Here is a 15,881-nt window from a genome sequence, read left to right as displayed (position 1 = left end):
TTACATGATTGTTTGGACTCCCTACTGACACGTTGTGCCCATAGGGGGTTATTCAGAGTCTGCTGGCCATGGAGATGGCTTCCCGAGCTCTTCCTACAAGCAGCTACTGACTTGCTGACGGTTTCCATCGTGTAACGGAGTTATTTCCTGAAATTAATAGAAAAATAAGAAAAACAATGTGCAGAGAACCTACTGAGGAGTTACAGATCAGGTGAAGGTGACTGAACCCGGGGGTCCGTGCGGCACGTTGTTTCTGGGGGGTCACAAGTTTGACTGCATTTACGGATCTGATGTTACTATTGTAGTGGCCTGAAGTGGATGGAAGGTTCCAGAATGTGCTAGCATGCTCCATGCCTGCTGGGGCCTCTGGAATGTCCTTGCTTTGCTTGTAGCATCAGTGTTATGTGTATTACCTGTCTGCAGCACCGCAGGGGTTAATCGTCTACATATGGCTGAACGCACACAGGCGGAAATTCCACGCAGAACGTCCGTCCGTGCCGCCGCCGTAGGATTCGATGCAGACAGCTGGGATTTCGATTGCGGAAAACTCGTGCGATAACAAAATCGCGTCTGTCCTATTTCAGTGCGAGCCTCACAGACCAAAGACGCCGGACGGGTGAGCCACGGGTCACTGCAGGGGCACATCGCACTGCGAGGATCTCACAGTTGGAATTCGACCCGGCCACCTGCATTCACCCTAAGTCTGTGAAATGTAGCATTCCTTAGTCACATGACCAGGCTTTATATATGTGGTCGCACGGTGAATGGAAGGGAGTGAGTTGGTAAGGGAGCAGCAGAGAGGAGAGTCTGCCGGTTCACAGACACCATCCGTCTGGATGTGGAGAAGGTGGAGGAGGCCAAGAGATCGCTGTCCTCCTTGCTGATGTCGGAAGCCGAGACAGAAGGAGCCATTATATGCAGGCGATCAGTGAGTTCTTGTACACAAACCAGTGCTGAGAGCCTTGATTCCGGGAGAGAAAGCACAGCACCGATAACTGGGACTGCGGACTCCGTATGACGCCCCGCGGACCTGCTGCTGCCTCGCTTCTTCTACCGTTGGATTGTATTGTTTGTTGGATTTACTACGTTCAGTAAAGCTGACATCATCGACCGTCCCGAAGTGTCCAGAAAACTACTACTAATTATTCCAAGGAGGAGCCACAGCAAAGGAACGGTGGCGTCACCCGTGACAACTAAAGACTTGCAGGTAACTTCGCCTGGTTACCATCCCATTAGTGTTTTCCCATGACCTTCCCCTGTGGCGACTTGGACGGGTCCTGTGATACCCCCAACTGGGGAGGAGAGGGTAGAGCCACCGTAACAAGTGACCACCTCTCCCCCCGCTGTCCCCTCGGCCATGGATCTGCTCTGCACTAACAGTGGAAAGGTTTCATTGTCTTTCACAGGGCACATCGGGGCAGATACTCCGGTCTGGACCCCCGTTGCCCCCCACTCTAGTTTAGTCCTCCGGCTTTTTCTATTCATTCCTATGAGTCGGTCTTGTAGGACGAGTAGAGAGAACGGCGCCCATTGTGCAGGATGATCCAACTAGTCGCAGTGCAGGTTACGTGGCACGCTGGGGGTCCAGAGCGGCGACGGGATCTGTAAGTATGTTGTATCCCCCAATATGCCCTGTACACCAACATTTTCCTGAGGAGCCCTTATAAGAGTGCTTTCTTCCACAAGCAGCGCCGCCCTGCAGGTTGTATCCGGTATTACTCCCAGCTACATGGAAGTAAAGGGGCTCAGCACAAACCTCACCTGTTTATAGAGAGCGGCCATGTTGTCCTGGATGACCCCTTTCTGGGGGTAGAAGGACTCACCGCATGTTCTTTACTCTTATAGGCGTCTCTGCAGGAGGATTCGTTGTGTCGACACGTTTCAAATTAGAAAACTATCCCAAAGCACAAGGAGTAATGTTTGCCATAATACTGTGCCTGTACCGCTGCACCGCCACACCTGACAGGCTTCTAGGGGCACCGGACGGAGTGGGTATGTGATGGGGACACTTACCTGCTGTAGGTTACATGAGCCCAGAGGAACAAATAGACAGAAGACCACCAATAACTCATCAGAGGTAAGAGACCCTATAGAACCGTTGGAGTGTGCCACCCTGTGATACCAGAAGCCATCAGCAGGTGTCATCGCAGAGCGGGCAGACCGATCCCTGAGGACTATCCATCATCAAAAAGCATTAGTGGGAGGTATTACCAGAGTGATTAGAGATGGGGGACTCATATAAGCCCTATATCATGTAGTGGGTACTTATATACCACCTATATCACGTAGGAGGGGGGACTTATATACCCCCTATATCATGTAGGAGGGGGGACTTATATACCCCCTATATCATGTAGGAGGGGGGACTTATATACCCTTCTATATCATGTACGGGTTGGAGAACTTTTATACTCCCCTATATCATATAGGGGGTGTACGCTCAGGTGAGGGGTATAATCACTTTACTAATCAGCACCCAAATGAACAATACTCTCGCCCTGTAGGAGGGCGCCGCATTAGAACGATGCATATTAGCTGTAAGCGTCCCTCTCAGCCCCCCAACAGCTAGGGGAAGAGGAGGGGAGGGGGCCAAAGACCAAGCCCTGGGGGACCCCAACAGCAAGCTGGAGAAGAGGGGAGGGGACCAAGCCCTGGGGGACCCCAACAGCAAGGCAAAGAGGAGGGGAAGGGGCAGAGGACTGAGCCCTGGAGGACCCCAACAGCAAGCTTCCAAGAGTCCATGATATATAATGTAGAGGTTATATTTGCCCAGGGCATATCATGTAGGGGGTATAGAGTCTATACTATGTCATGTAGGGGTATATATGTTCATGGCATATCATGTAGGGGGTAGAGAGGTCCATATCTCGCTCCCATCAGTCTATGGCAGTGACATATTATGCTCGTCGTCTTCTTTCCCCACTAGGATGTGGAGTTTCTCTCCCTCCTCGTGGAGTTGAAGTCCGGGTAGATATCATGGAGTCTCCTGAAGTGTATCTGGGTTATCATGGCAGGAAGTAGGCTTCCTCCACCACGGCCTTCTGGTGGCGCTGTTGGCATAGTCTGTTGTTCCTGGGCTTCTAGTTCTGTCTGTGCCAGGCTGGGGGCGCTCAGTGTGTAGTAGTTCTCTGGGGCTGGTAGGGCTTTCAGACATGGGGCCAGTTTGTAGTCCCTCCTCGTTGTCATTTTCCGGGACGTTCTTATTTCGCTCCTCTAGTCACTGATATACTGACTGGTTAGCGACTCCCTGACTGGTTGAGTTCTCGGCCCAGGTAGGTGTGCTTGTTGGGTGCTGTAGGTGGCCAGCTGATTTTGTGTTTGGGCAAGGCCGGTATTTCCAGACTTTGGTAGAGCCATAGGGCAGAGAGAACCTCGCAGTTGGTTGTTTCCTTTCTTGGCAGACCGCCCTGATGGTTCCTACTTCCATGCATGCTGGGAGAAGCTCCTTTATACGTCCCTCTGATAACCTCGCTCCGGTGTGCGACCCCACGCCAAAGAAAGGGGCTCATATTTGTGCGTCTCGCAAAGAAGAAATCTCACGCAATTTTGTTGCCCGTGTGAAGCCGGCCGTAGGCGAGCCAAAAACCAAGCGGCTCCAACAGGTTTCCGGCTCGGCTCCATCAGCGCGTACACGGGGTGATGATCGCCCGGACTCGCCCCTTTACTGTCCCTCCAGGCCGGTTTATGCTGCGCTTTATATTAAAGGGGTTGTCCCGCGCCGAAACGGGTTGTTTTTTTCAACTCCCCCCCCCGTTCGGCGCGAGACAACCCCGATGCAGGGGTTAAAAAAGAACACCGGACAGCGCTTACCTGAATCCCTGCGCTCCGGTGACTTCTTACTTACCTGCTGAAGATGGCCGCCAGGATCTTCTTCCTCGGTGGACCGCAGGGCTTCTGTGCAGTCCATTGCCGATTCCAGCCTCCTGATTGGCTGGAATCGGCACGTGATGGGGCGGAGCTACACGGAGCTACACGGAGCCCCATTGAGAAAAGGAGAAGACCGGACTGCGCAAGCGCGTCTAATTTGGCCATTAGACGGCGAAAATTAGTCGGCTCCATGGGAACGAGGACGCCAGCAACGGAGCAGGTAAGTATAAAACTTTTTATAACTTCTGTATGGCTCATAATTAATGCACAATGTATATTACAAAGTGCATTAATATGGCCATACAGAAGTGTATAGACCCACTTGCTGCCGCGGGACAACCCCTTTAACCCTTCCCACACCGAAATCAATTTCTAACATCAAGAAGCGAAACGGTTTTTAAAATCGCGTATTTATTAAAGTATCAAAACACAAAAACCTCATAATAGAAAACGAAGGTAATAAAGTACCTTATAATTAGGACGGACGGAAAACATGCACTTCGCCTCACACCTGTAATATGGTGAGCGCTGGACAACGTACCACAACGATAACTGATCCTGCAGATATTGCGCCAAAGTGGAAATAATAATATTATATAGACATATATAGTGCTAACAGACAGGCCGCAGAACGCACGGAAGAGCGAGAGACAATACCCAGCATGACGCCTGCGCCACGTGGAGCAGATACCTCATCTGCAGGGGGCCAGTTTACGGGCGGCTCGCCCCGGACCCCGCCTGATAGTTTCATCCACATCAGGACTTCCTCATCTTAGATGCGATCGGCGTTTGAGCGTCTGCGGCGCCGAAACACCCAAGACAAAACACAAAGAGCCAGTAGGGAGGTGAAGTTGTCTTTCTGCTCACAGCAACCAATCAGATTTCATTCTTCGCGCCATCGGATTGGTCGCCGCAGAGAACAGTCGTCCTTATCAAGACCCTCGGGATGTTCAAAGGTAAAAGCGGAAGCGGACGCTGATTTTTGGTATTGCGGGACGCTTCCTCTCCCCCACAACAACTCCTTGAAGTCGGAATCATACAGGGCGGTCGTAGCCTTACTGTACTGTAAGAATGGCGCCATTAAAGGGGTAGGACCGCGTGAATTGGATTGAGCTGCAATACCAGACACGGCCCTTAGAGGCGCCATTTCTGCAGAAAAAAAGTAAACCTTTTTTGTAATCCCTTTAAGAGCCATCACTCTGTATGAGCCCCGACCCTACAAGCCTACAGGCAAGACCACCAGCATCACATGCTTAGTCACTGACTAATGTCCGCCAGCGCAGAGCACCGGGAGCAGCTCTTCCTCATTTACTGCCCTTTAAAGGGATTGTCCAGGATCAGCAGAGCGCCGGCGCCATCGCCATCGCCTCCCACTATTGCAGCGATTCAGGCTGAGCTGTAACGCCGCCTGTGGACAGGGGCGGCGCTGTTGGAAAAAAAGGAGCCATGTTTTTCTAAATCTAGACAATTCCTTTAAGGCAGCAGTAGTGACAACAGTTCTCAGGGTCACATGACTGTCAGCGACCGCCTGCGCTGCAGACCCTCCAAGGTCACCTGAGTGACTGACCCCCACAAGCAGCAGAACCGCCTACACAAATCCCGCATGAATGGCGGTCAGCCGTTAGCGTTTAGTTCCAGTTTATCCCCCCCCCCCCCCATACTGATGAGGAGCGCCGGCGGCCAACATGTACGAATACAAGAGTTCTGGTACAGAAGATAAGGGTCGTACATGGCGGCGCCGCTGCTCCTGTGGCCGCCGCCGCTGCTCCTGGGGCCGCTGCTCCTGGGGCCGCCCCCGCTGCTCCTGGGGCCGCTGCTCCTGGGGCCGCCGCCGCTTCTGAGGTAATTTTGGCTTCATCATCATTAAGCGTGAAGTGAAATACAGAAAACATGAAATGGCGGTGGCAGCAGCGGTCATCTAGCAGGGGGCCGTCCCCTTAGAGGAGGCATGCTGGGAGTTGTAGTCCGGCACAACTAACCAGTCCCCCACATCGTTCTCCTACTTTAATACTCTGAGATTAGTTTGATTTTTTGGACATTTGTGAGCAGATTTATGGGAGACCGTCAGTAAAATGTGCGCAGTGTGAAGCGGGGCAGCCGGAGCCGAGGTTAAGGGGGGCTCCGGTCACCGGACCCCCACTGCAATAGGCCGCCTGTGGGCAAATAATAGGCACTGGTATACTGGGATCCAGTGCTGCAGCCCGCTGCGGTCCCGGTGATTGTTAGGACAGATGATGTCACAGGATATCAGGTGACCGCTGCGGCCAATGAGAAGCTGCAGTGCCGCCGCTTATTTTATTGGCATCAGCGCTCACAATCCGAATGCCATGATGCCAGGAGTTCAGGAACGGGACGCTGCGGCCTCTCATTGCTGCAACATAATCACCGGGAGCGCAGCGGGCTGCAGCACTGGACCCGGGTGGCTGCGGAGCAGCAAGTATCTGTTTATTGTTCCCACACGGGTCCAGTAACCGGAGAACCCCTTTAAGCTCCGGCCACTCCACACTTTAGGGTTCCCTTTGGGCAGCTGCAGCAGGTGGTGCACCCAACGTTACGTCACCGCGGCTGGAAATGCTGCGCAGTATCGATTGCTGTGGAAAACTTCCCCCGTGGTGGCCCCTAACAACCTGCCGTGGCCCCTAACAACCTGCGGCAGACCCTACTGCACCTGGTGGCCCCTAACAACCTGCCGTGGCCCCTAACAACCTGCGGCAGACCCTACTGCACCTGGTGGCCCCTAACAACCTGCCATGGCCCCTTACTACACCTGGTGGCCCCTAACAACCCGCCGTGGCCCCTAACAACCTGCGGTGGGCCCTTACTGCACCTGGTGGCCCCTAACAACCTGCGGCAGACCCTACAGCACCTGGTGGCCCCCAACAACCTGTGGCGTGCCCCTACTGCACCTGGTGGCCCCTAAATCCTGCAGATGCCCCCTACTGCACCTGGTGGCCCCTAAATCCTGCAGTGGCCCCCTACTGCACCTGGTGGCCCCTAACAACCTGCAGCGGGCCCCCTACTGCACCTGGTGGCCCCTAACAACCTGCAGTGGCCCCCTACTGCACCTGGTGGCCCCTAACAACCTGCAGTGGCCCCCTACTGCACCTGGTGGCCCCTAACAACCTGCAGTGGCCCCCTACTGCACCTGGTGGCCCCTAAATCCTGCAGTGGCCCCCTACTGCACCTGGTGGCCCCTAAATCCTGCAGTGGCCCCCTACTGCACCTGGTGGCCCCTAAATCCTGCAGTGGCCCCCTACTGCACCTGGTGGCCCCTAACAACCTGCAGTGGCCCCCTACTGCACCTGGTGGCCCCTAACAACCTGCAGTGGCCCCCTACTGCACCTGGTGGTCCCTAAATCCTACAGTGGCCCCCTACTGCACCTGGTGGCCCCTGTCTGTGTCAGTTGGGCCTTCTGCCAGGTTCCTGAATAAGCCAGCTCAGCCGCGGCACCTGCACTGGGGGGTCCGCCGCAAGATGCAGATTGCTCGGACCGCCGCCCGTCTGTCGCGCCGCAGCGCTGGAAGAGGAAAACTCTACATGGAAATAGAGATATTGAGAACGGCGCCGATTTCCCTGCATCTCGCGACGCACAATCCTGCACGGTTTTCTCCTAGCATGAATCCAGCCTGGAGCTGCACTCTGTGGCGCCCCTCGTGGCAAACTCAGCTCTGCTACATCTGGTCAGTCCCACACAAGCTCCGCAGCCCCCGTGCTCGCCATCAGACCGCGCTGAGTAAGTGAGCGCACAGCGCCCGCTGAGTACATGACGCATAGAAGAGCCGCAGCCAACACAACGGCGCCATCCGGAGAGCGGACGGACACATGACGATGGCGTCTTCCGATGCGGAGGAGTGAGGGTCCGCGGTGCTGCTCGCGCCTCCTTCTGGCCTCCACAGCGCCGACTTTCATACTTTTCTTACATTTCTGCGTTCAGCAACATATATAAAATAATTGCACAGAGTGTAAAAGTAAAAATCCCTTCGTGCCGCCAAGATGGAGCAGCGGCGAGCGAACGGATCGCGGCGACAGTCACCATCCGCCGACGGCTCGTGGGAACAGAGCCTGAAGTTCAGGTAGTGTCCACCAGAGGGCGCTCAGTTCACCCCCTCGCTCACCAGGCTCTGCAGCGCTCCCTCCTTGATCTGCTGGATGAAGAGGTTGCGCTCGTCCTCGGGGGTCCGGCCGTTCTGGGCGCGGACGATGCAGGTGGGCCGGTGCAGGTTCAGCATGTAGATCAGGTGTTGCTTCTCGTTCTTCAGCTCCTCGATCTGCGCCTTCAGATCGGCATTGATGGACTCCAGCTTCTCCGACTCCTTGTGGGAAGCAAAAAGGGGAAAAGGTTAGTGTGAGAACAAGGGGGATCCCAGGCACAGGTCAGGGGGCACAAAGGGGGATCCCAGGCACAGGTCAGGGGGCACAAAGGGGGAATCCCAGGCACAGGTCAGGGGGCACAAAGGGGGAATCCCAGGCACAGGTCAGGGGGCACAAAGGGGGAATCCCAGGCACAGGTCAGGGGGCACAAAGGGGGAATCCCAGGCACAGGTCAGGGGGCACAAAGGGGGATCCCAGGCACAGGTCAGGGGGTCCCAGGCACAGGTCAGGGGGCACAAAGGGGGATCCCAGGAACAGATCAGGGGGCACAAAGGGGGATCCCAGGCACAGATCAGGGGCCCGCGGGGGAATCCCAGGCACAGATCAGGGGGCACAAAGGGGGGTCCCAGGCACAGATCAGGGGGCACAAAGGGGGGTCCCAGGCACAGATCAGGGGGCAGAAAGGGAGGGTCCCAGGCACAGATCAGGGGGTCCGCAGGGTGGTAAGGAGCGCCCCCTAGTGATAGCAGCAGATATACAGAATTCTCTCATGTGATACTATAGAGCTGTGAATGGATTTGAGGCTTTTCGAAGGACCCAGATCTAATATTAACCCCTTCCTTCCCTCGGACCCCCAGAGAGCTCCGGGATCAACGGTGAAATCACTCGGGAAGAGCGCAAGCTGTAATGTACAGTAATGGCGGCTGCGGCCCGCTCGCACTCCGCAATGTTCCCGCAGATTCTATGTTGACATCTGGATATTTACGTTCTTCGCGGTGAGGATTTGCGCCGCGGTTCAGGAGATCTGATTTTAGATTGGAGTCCACATCGCAGATAAAAACCACAAAACTGCGAGTCCGTTCGTGCCGCGGCTTCGGCAAAATATCGGCATCACTGATTGGCGCCAAATCCTGGTGCGGATTGGCAGTATTTCAAAATGCGAGTTTGATGCGAACGGCAGGAAGGTTTTACGCCAGTTTCTTATTCGATCAAAATCCGCAGGGAGCAAAAGCAGCCGCGGCGTGCGGCCTAATCCGTCCGTGTGAAAGGCCCCCGATGGCGCTAAAACCCCTTTGCACACAGGTGAGAAAATCGCGCAAGATTTGTGTGTTGTGAGACTGGGGTCATACGAGGAAACAATAGTCACAGCATATCCAACGGGGCCGGAGAACACAAGGCGCGGCGCCAGGCTCCCGCTAGAGCAATGGTAACACTGCCGATCCCCGGCGCGGCTTTCGGCTGGAGTGATGCAAAAACGACGCGCATCCACGGGACATCACGCATTCCCACACGCAATATTGGACCGAGTTTCACGGCTAAATATCGCGCTCGCCCGTGAGACGTTTGCCTCAGAGCTCGCTGTCCAGCGGATTCTATAATGCGACGTATTATTGTGCCACGCCCCTGAGGGCAGAACTCAGCGCCACGCGCTCAAAAATATGGCGCATGACCCCGCGGTATACTTCACAATGCAGCCAGCCACTGAGGACCGACTGCGAAAGCCATTCCGTGCGCCAATTCTATAATTTGCTACAGTATTGGATACTCTGGCGATTAGATCGGACCGCGAATGCCCACAATCTGGACTCCGATCCTCGAAGCGGGCAATCGCGGAACCGGCCTCAAGTGAACCTCGGAATAATCCACCAACTAAGCGCAGTGCTAGCGCTGAGCTACAGCTGAGGCGGCCATTTTGGAACTGCGGCTTTAATTTGGTAGGTTCCGTCTCTATACGGCACCTTTAAATATTAGGTCAGGTGGTCCGGCGCCCCCCTCACCTTCTGTAAGCTCTCCGTCCTCTCTTTCTTCTTGTTTCGGCATTTGGCGGCCGCCACCTTGTTCCGTTCTCGTCGCCTCTTTTTCCTTTCATCTTCTTCGGGGACGAACTACAAATGAGAAAGGACATCGAGGGGTTAACGGCGTCCGCGCAGCAAGGCAGTGGAATCTGAAAGGCTGAAAGCGTCGCCTCGGCAGCCAATCAGCTCTCGGCTATTTGACTGGTTGCCATGGGCAAGCGCTGTGCAATGAGGGGTTAAATCTGCTTCGGACTCGTCTCGTGTCGGTAGGACCTACCTCTGTCTTGGCGACGGACATCTCAATGGGCCGGTCGGCCACCACCACCGTGTCCAGGCTGCAGAGCGGGCGCGTGGCGAGACGTTTGCTCTGGATGGCGAACCGGAGTTCTTCTTTAACCAGCGGCGTCAGATTGGTAAAGTCGTCAAAGGCGAACATCATGGTGGGGGACAGACACGGGACGATGGCGGACGCGCTGACCTCGGCGGCGGAGCCCTGTCCTGGGTGCTGGAGCATCATTTTGACTGAAAGCGAAAGATAATGCCGTTATTTATGCGTACAGAAATGGCGCTCTACAAGAAGCGGTGCGACGGCCTGTCTGCAGAGCATCCCTCCCTGAATGTACCACCCAGCTTTCCCAGACCTCTGAATGGAACGTCCGCCATCGCTAATCACTGCCTCGCCTCTACAACAGATGACCTCCGTCATGGCAGCCACGTCGATATTAAAGAGGTTGTCAGCATCAGAAAGACACAGCGCCACACTTGTCCACAGGTTGCATCTGGAACTGCAGCTTCACTTGAAGGGGGCTCAGCTGCAGTACCAAACACGGCCATGGACGAGCCGTAAACCGTTTAGGACAGCGCAGCATTTTGCATTATTCGCAGGCTGCTCTCATTGCCGATTGGACAGTCGGGCAGTAGGAGGAGTTGGACGGTAGGCGTTTGGCAGTAGTGGACTGAGCAGAAGGAGTTGGCCGGGTGGCAGGAGTCGGCCGGGTGGCAGGAGTCGGCCGGGTGGCAGACCGAGCGGTGGCAGGAGTCGGCCGGGTGGCAGACCGAGCGGTGGCAGGAGTCGGCCGGGTGGCAGACCGAGCGGTGGCAGGAGTCGGCCGGGTGGCAGACCGAGCGGTGGCAGGAGTCGGCCGGGTGGCAGACCGAGCAGTGGCAGGAGTCGGCCGGGTGGCAGACCGAGCAGTGGCAGGAGTCGGGCTGCTTTTGCGGACAACTTCCCTGCCATTTTCACACAGATTGAGGTTTTTCACACACAAAAAAAAGAAAATTGCTTCTTAGTTTCGGTTTTTTCAGCGCGGTTTCCTTGGTAACCGGCATTGGCGTTGGATTTTACTCCTCACTCAAGTGCAATCCGCTGGCCACAGACCTGCTGGGCGACTGTCATGCGGATGGGGCGCACCGCTGCGAAGTCACACGTCTACGTACACAGCTTCTATTTCCCCGCAGATCGGATGGAAGGATGGCAGTGTGAATATCTCCGAGGCGAACGCTCCCGGCGCCGGCGGCCCGCTGAGTCACACGGTCAAAGGTTGTCATCCAGTGATAAAATACGTCAGGAACACAAAGACGTCGCCGCGGTTGTTTGCGCTTATGTTACAAAGTACAAAGTTAACGAGATGTAAAGCAGCCTCTCGTTACGCCAGCGCCGCGATTAATCAGACTCTACAGACCGATGACATCATGGCTGACCGACTGCCGTGGGACTACAAGACTCAGCATGTGCAGCAGCTCCACTGCCACGAGGTCATGGGGTGCAGCCGTCACATGCTCGTCCACCAGGTTAATATTAAATCGCCGGCGCCCTCGCACCGACCCCGAGCGTTCTGACGCGGCACGACCACTTCTCCTTCCTGTGATGAAACCAGGAAACAGGTGATGCCCCCAGGAAGCGAACCGCGTTGCGTCATTCTAGCCGGGATCACCGCTGGGCAAGCGATGTGACCAGACGCACGTGTTAGCGCATCTTCACACGGGCGGGAAAACAATTTGTATCAACATACACCCGGGGGCGTTTGAGTTTTAGGCACAGATACACGTGAAAACCCCGCGGCGCGAATCCCGAAGCGCTACAAACCCAAGATCACGAGGAAAAATAAAGCAGGTCTGGTAATTTCACGTATAAGTCCGCATGAATGGCGCATGTTTACGCAGGACCGCTGACTCATGGCCTCTCCGGCCGACATGCTGCGTTTTTCTCCAGGCGTGTAAAGTGCAGGTCTGAACGCCAATGAAAGTCAACGGGGCTTCAGCACTCCGTAATGTGCGCATAAAAGCTACACGCAGAATACGAGGCGCCCGCGAGGAGGAGCCGTTCCAGCAGCGGGTGCCGGAGATGAGCTGCCATGGCGCTCATACAAGATGTAGCAGAGTTGGATTTGTTTAACTGAACTCTTTGTGGCCACGTTGAGCTTACACCCGACCACTGATGGGAGATGGAGAGCCGGAGGGGTCAGACGACACCCCACGGGGGTCAATATGGCCCCCCACAGCCAGACAACGGCTGCACGGCTTCTGAACATGGCACACACGGAACTGAGGATTGGGTGATAACAGAGAGCAATAGACTGCACAGAATTAGAAGATAGAGTTGTCTCCGCTCGTTCAGACTGACTCCAAGCGGTTTCTGATCATCCGATAGTACGGAACACTTGATAATCCGGCACTTGTCCCTTCTATACGTAATCCTACGTGTCACAGCGGAGTCTCGCCGCGTTCCGCGCAGCATTCTACGCTACATTCGGTGTCAGTTTCAGGAAATGAATAATAGACGAACTCTCTGCCGCCCCTCCAGGCAAAAGAGGAACTGCAGCGCGAACTGAAAGTATTACCAGGCAGTTTCATCAGCAGGCGGAGATCCTCGTGCGACCAATTCCACGCACATTCCTGGCCACACACTGCGCCACCAGGAAATGCCCTGTACAAGCGTGACATCAGGATGAGTCATGCGAGAAACTCAGCTCTGCTACACCTGGAGTGTATACAGACCCCACCGATAGTGACTCTGCTACATGTGATATACGACAGGGTCAGCAGATGCCAAAGAACGCGGAGAACAAAGTGTTACCTTCCACTATAGATATCTAATGACCCCTCTAGTGTCCCTATCATACCAGAAGCAGCAGAGCCGAGTGCGCGCCATAACTCATAGTATAACAGTATATTACCTTCCACTATAGATATCTAATGACCCGGAGTGCCCCTACTATACCAGAAGTAGCAGAGCTGAGTGCGCACCACAACTCATAGTATAAAAGTATATTACCTTCCACTATAGATATCTAATGACCCCTCTAGTGTCCCTATCATACCAGAAGTAGCAGAGCCGAGTGCGCGCCACAACTCATAGTATAACAGTATATTACCTTCCACTATAGATATCTAATGACCCGGAGTGCCCCTACTATACCAGACGTAGCAGAGCCAAGTGCGCGCCACAACTCATAGTATAACAGTATATTACCCTCCACTATAGATATCTAATGACCCGGAGTGCCCCTACTATACCAGACGTAGCAGAGCCAAGTGCGCGCCACAACTCATAGTATAACAGTATATTACCTTCCACTATAGATATCTAATGACCCCTCTAGTGTCCCTACTATACCAGAAGTAGCAGAGCCGAGTGTGCGCACCACAACTCATAGTATAACAGTATATTACCTTCCACTATAGATATCTAATGACCCGGAGTGCCCCTACTATACCAGACGTAGCAGAGCCGAGTGCGCGCCACAACTCATAGTATAACAGTATATTACCTTCCACTATAGATATCTAATGACCTGGAGTGTCCCTACTATACCAGACGTAGCAGAGCCGAGTGTGCGCACCACAACTCATAGTATAACAGTATATTACCTTCCACTATAGATATCTAATGACCCGGAGTGCCCCTACTATACCAGACGTAGCAGAGCCGAGTGCGCGCCACAACTCATAGTATAACAGTATATTACCTTCCACTATAGATATCTAATGACCTGGAGTGTCCCTACTATACCATAAGTAGCAGAGCTGAGTGCGCACCACAACTCATAGTATAACAGTATATTACCTTCCACTATAGATATCTAATGACCCGGAGTGCCCCTACTATACCAGAAGTAGCAGAGCTGAGTGCGCACCACAACTCATAGTATAACAGTATATTACCTTCCACTATAGATATCTAATGACCTGGAGTGCCCCTACTATACCAGAAGTAGCAGAGCTGAGTGCATACCACAACTCATAGTATAACAGTATATTACCTTCCACTATAGATATCTAATGACCCGGAGTGCCCCTACTATACCAGACGTAGCAGAGCCAAGTGCGCGCCACAACTCATAGTATAACAGTATATTACCCTCCACTATAGATATCTAATGACCCCTCTAGTGTCCCTACTATACCAGAAGTAGCAGAGCCGAGTGTGCGCACCACAACTCATAGTATAACAGTATATTACCCTCCACTATAGATATCTAATGACCTGGAGTGTCCCTATCATACCAGAAGTAGCAGAGCTGAGTGCGCACCACAACTCATAGTATAACAGTATATTACCTTCCACTATAGATATCTAATGACCCGGAGTGCCCCTACTATACCAGACGTAGCAGAGCCGAGTGCGCGCCACAACTCATAGTATAACAGTATATTACCTTCCACTATAGATATCTAATGACCTGGAGTGTCCCTACTATACCAGAAGTAGCAGAGCCGAGTGCGCACCACAACTCATAGTATAACAGTATATTACCTTCCACTATAGATATCTAATGACCCGGAGTGCCCCTACTATACCAGAAGTAGCAGAGCTGAGTGCGCACCACAACTCATAGTATAACAGTATATTACCTTCCACTATAGATATCTAATGACCCGGAGTGCCCCTACTATACCAGAAGTAGCAGAGCTGAGTGCATACCACAACTCATAGTATAACAGTATATTACCTTCCACTATAGATATCTAATGACCCGGAGTGCCCCTACTATACCAGAAGTAGCAGAGCCGAGTGCGCACCACAACTCATAGTATAACAGTATATTACCTTCCACTATAGATATCTAATGACCCGGAGTGTCCCTACTATACCAGAAGTAGCAGAGCTGAGTGCGCACCACAACTCATCATGATGCCCCAGTTTATTACACTCTAATGTAGTATAATTGTCCCCATAGAGGAATTATCTAATCTTCTACACCGGAGCAGCAGAGCCGAGTGTGCGCACAACATTTAATCCACCTTCTCCCCACAGAAGCAAACTGGGCTCTGCTACATCTCTACATTGTTCCTCCCCGGGACCGGATGACCCGCAGACAAGCACAGAGGAAACACAACTTTCTGCCGCTGCCAAAGAACTTTTTGGGTTGTTTTCCACTGATGTGGGGGATCCCAGCGAGGAGATCCAGCAGATCCGCCGGGACGTCGCAGATGACCAGATACATTGTATCACTTGGAGACAACATCTATACATTGTATCAATCAGTCCCCTCCGCGCTGAGATGGGGGGGCCGCAGGGGGGCTCTGGGATGAGGGCGCCGGTGAGGACTCCGTCCGAGTGAAGAAGTAAGTTGGGCACCTACCTGCTGCCGGAGCTCCTCGGAGTGCCGCGCTCACTGTGAGCCGCTCTCCCGGTTGCATCACCCCTTATATAGCGGAGGGGCCGTGCAGGAATGCCTGACGTCATTCTAAGAATAGCCGCCCGGGGAGAGAAGCGCCCGGTGATGCAAGGAGCAGCGGACATCTCGGCCGGCAGAGGGCGCCGCTGCTCCCGGCTGCTGCCGCTAGAGGGCACCGCTGATCGGTGTTTTCATGTTTGTCTCCCCGTTACCAGGCGATGAGCGGCCGGGGGGAGGGGCGCCGGCTGCAGGAGCCTCCAGGGGTAAAGAATACAGACAGCGGGT

At 54.0% G+C, this 15,881-nt stretch overlaps 1 protein-coding gene across 5 annotated transcripts; it reads right to left on the bottom strand.

Annotated features, from left to right (window-relative positions):
- Positions 1-4,266: 4,266 nt before the first annotated feature.
- ATF3 (activating transcription factor 3) lies at positions 4,267-15,680 on the bottom strand. Of its 5 annotated transcripts, none has more exons than XR_010791135.1 (5): positions 15,561-15,680; positions 10,253-10,497; positions 9,958-10,065; positions 6,574-8,181; positions 4,267-6,494 (listed from the first exon to the last, which is right to left on the bottom strand). XR_010791135.1 is itself a non-coding variant. In XM_066595051.1 (4 exons), the coding sequence occupies exons 1-4, from the start codon at positions 15,616-15,618 to the stop codon at positions 7,963-7,965; spliced, it is 630 nt and encodes a 209-aa protein (XP_066451148.1). In that variant the 5' UTR covers positions 15,619-15,680; the 3' UTR covers positions 4,267-7,962. The 5 variants fall into 5 exon arrangements, 1 of the variants encoding a protein (XP_066451148.1); XR_010791134.1 differs by having other exon boundaries at positions 4,267-6,553; positions 6,613-8,181; XR_010791136.1 differs by having other exon boundaries at positions 4,267-6,514; positions 6,673-8,181.
- Positions 15,681-15,881: the final 201 nt, after the last annotated feature.

This window comes from Eleutherodactylus coqui, chromosome 3 (genome assembly GCF_035609145.1).
Source record: "Eleutherodactylus coqui strain aEleCoq1 chromosome 3, aEleCoq1.hap1, whole genome shotgun sequence".
Classification (NCBI taxonomy): Eukaryota; Metazoa; Chordata; class Amphibia; order Anura; family Eleutherodactylidae; genus Eleutherodactylus; species Eleutherodactylus coqui.
The sequence above is the reverse complement of the archived record's forward strand: the minus strand, read 5'-3'. Positions and strand labels throughout refer to the sequence as shown.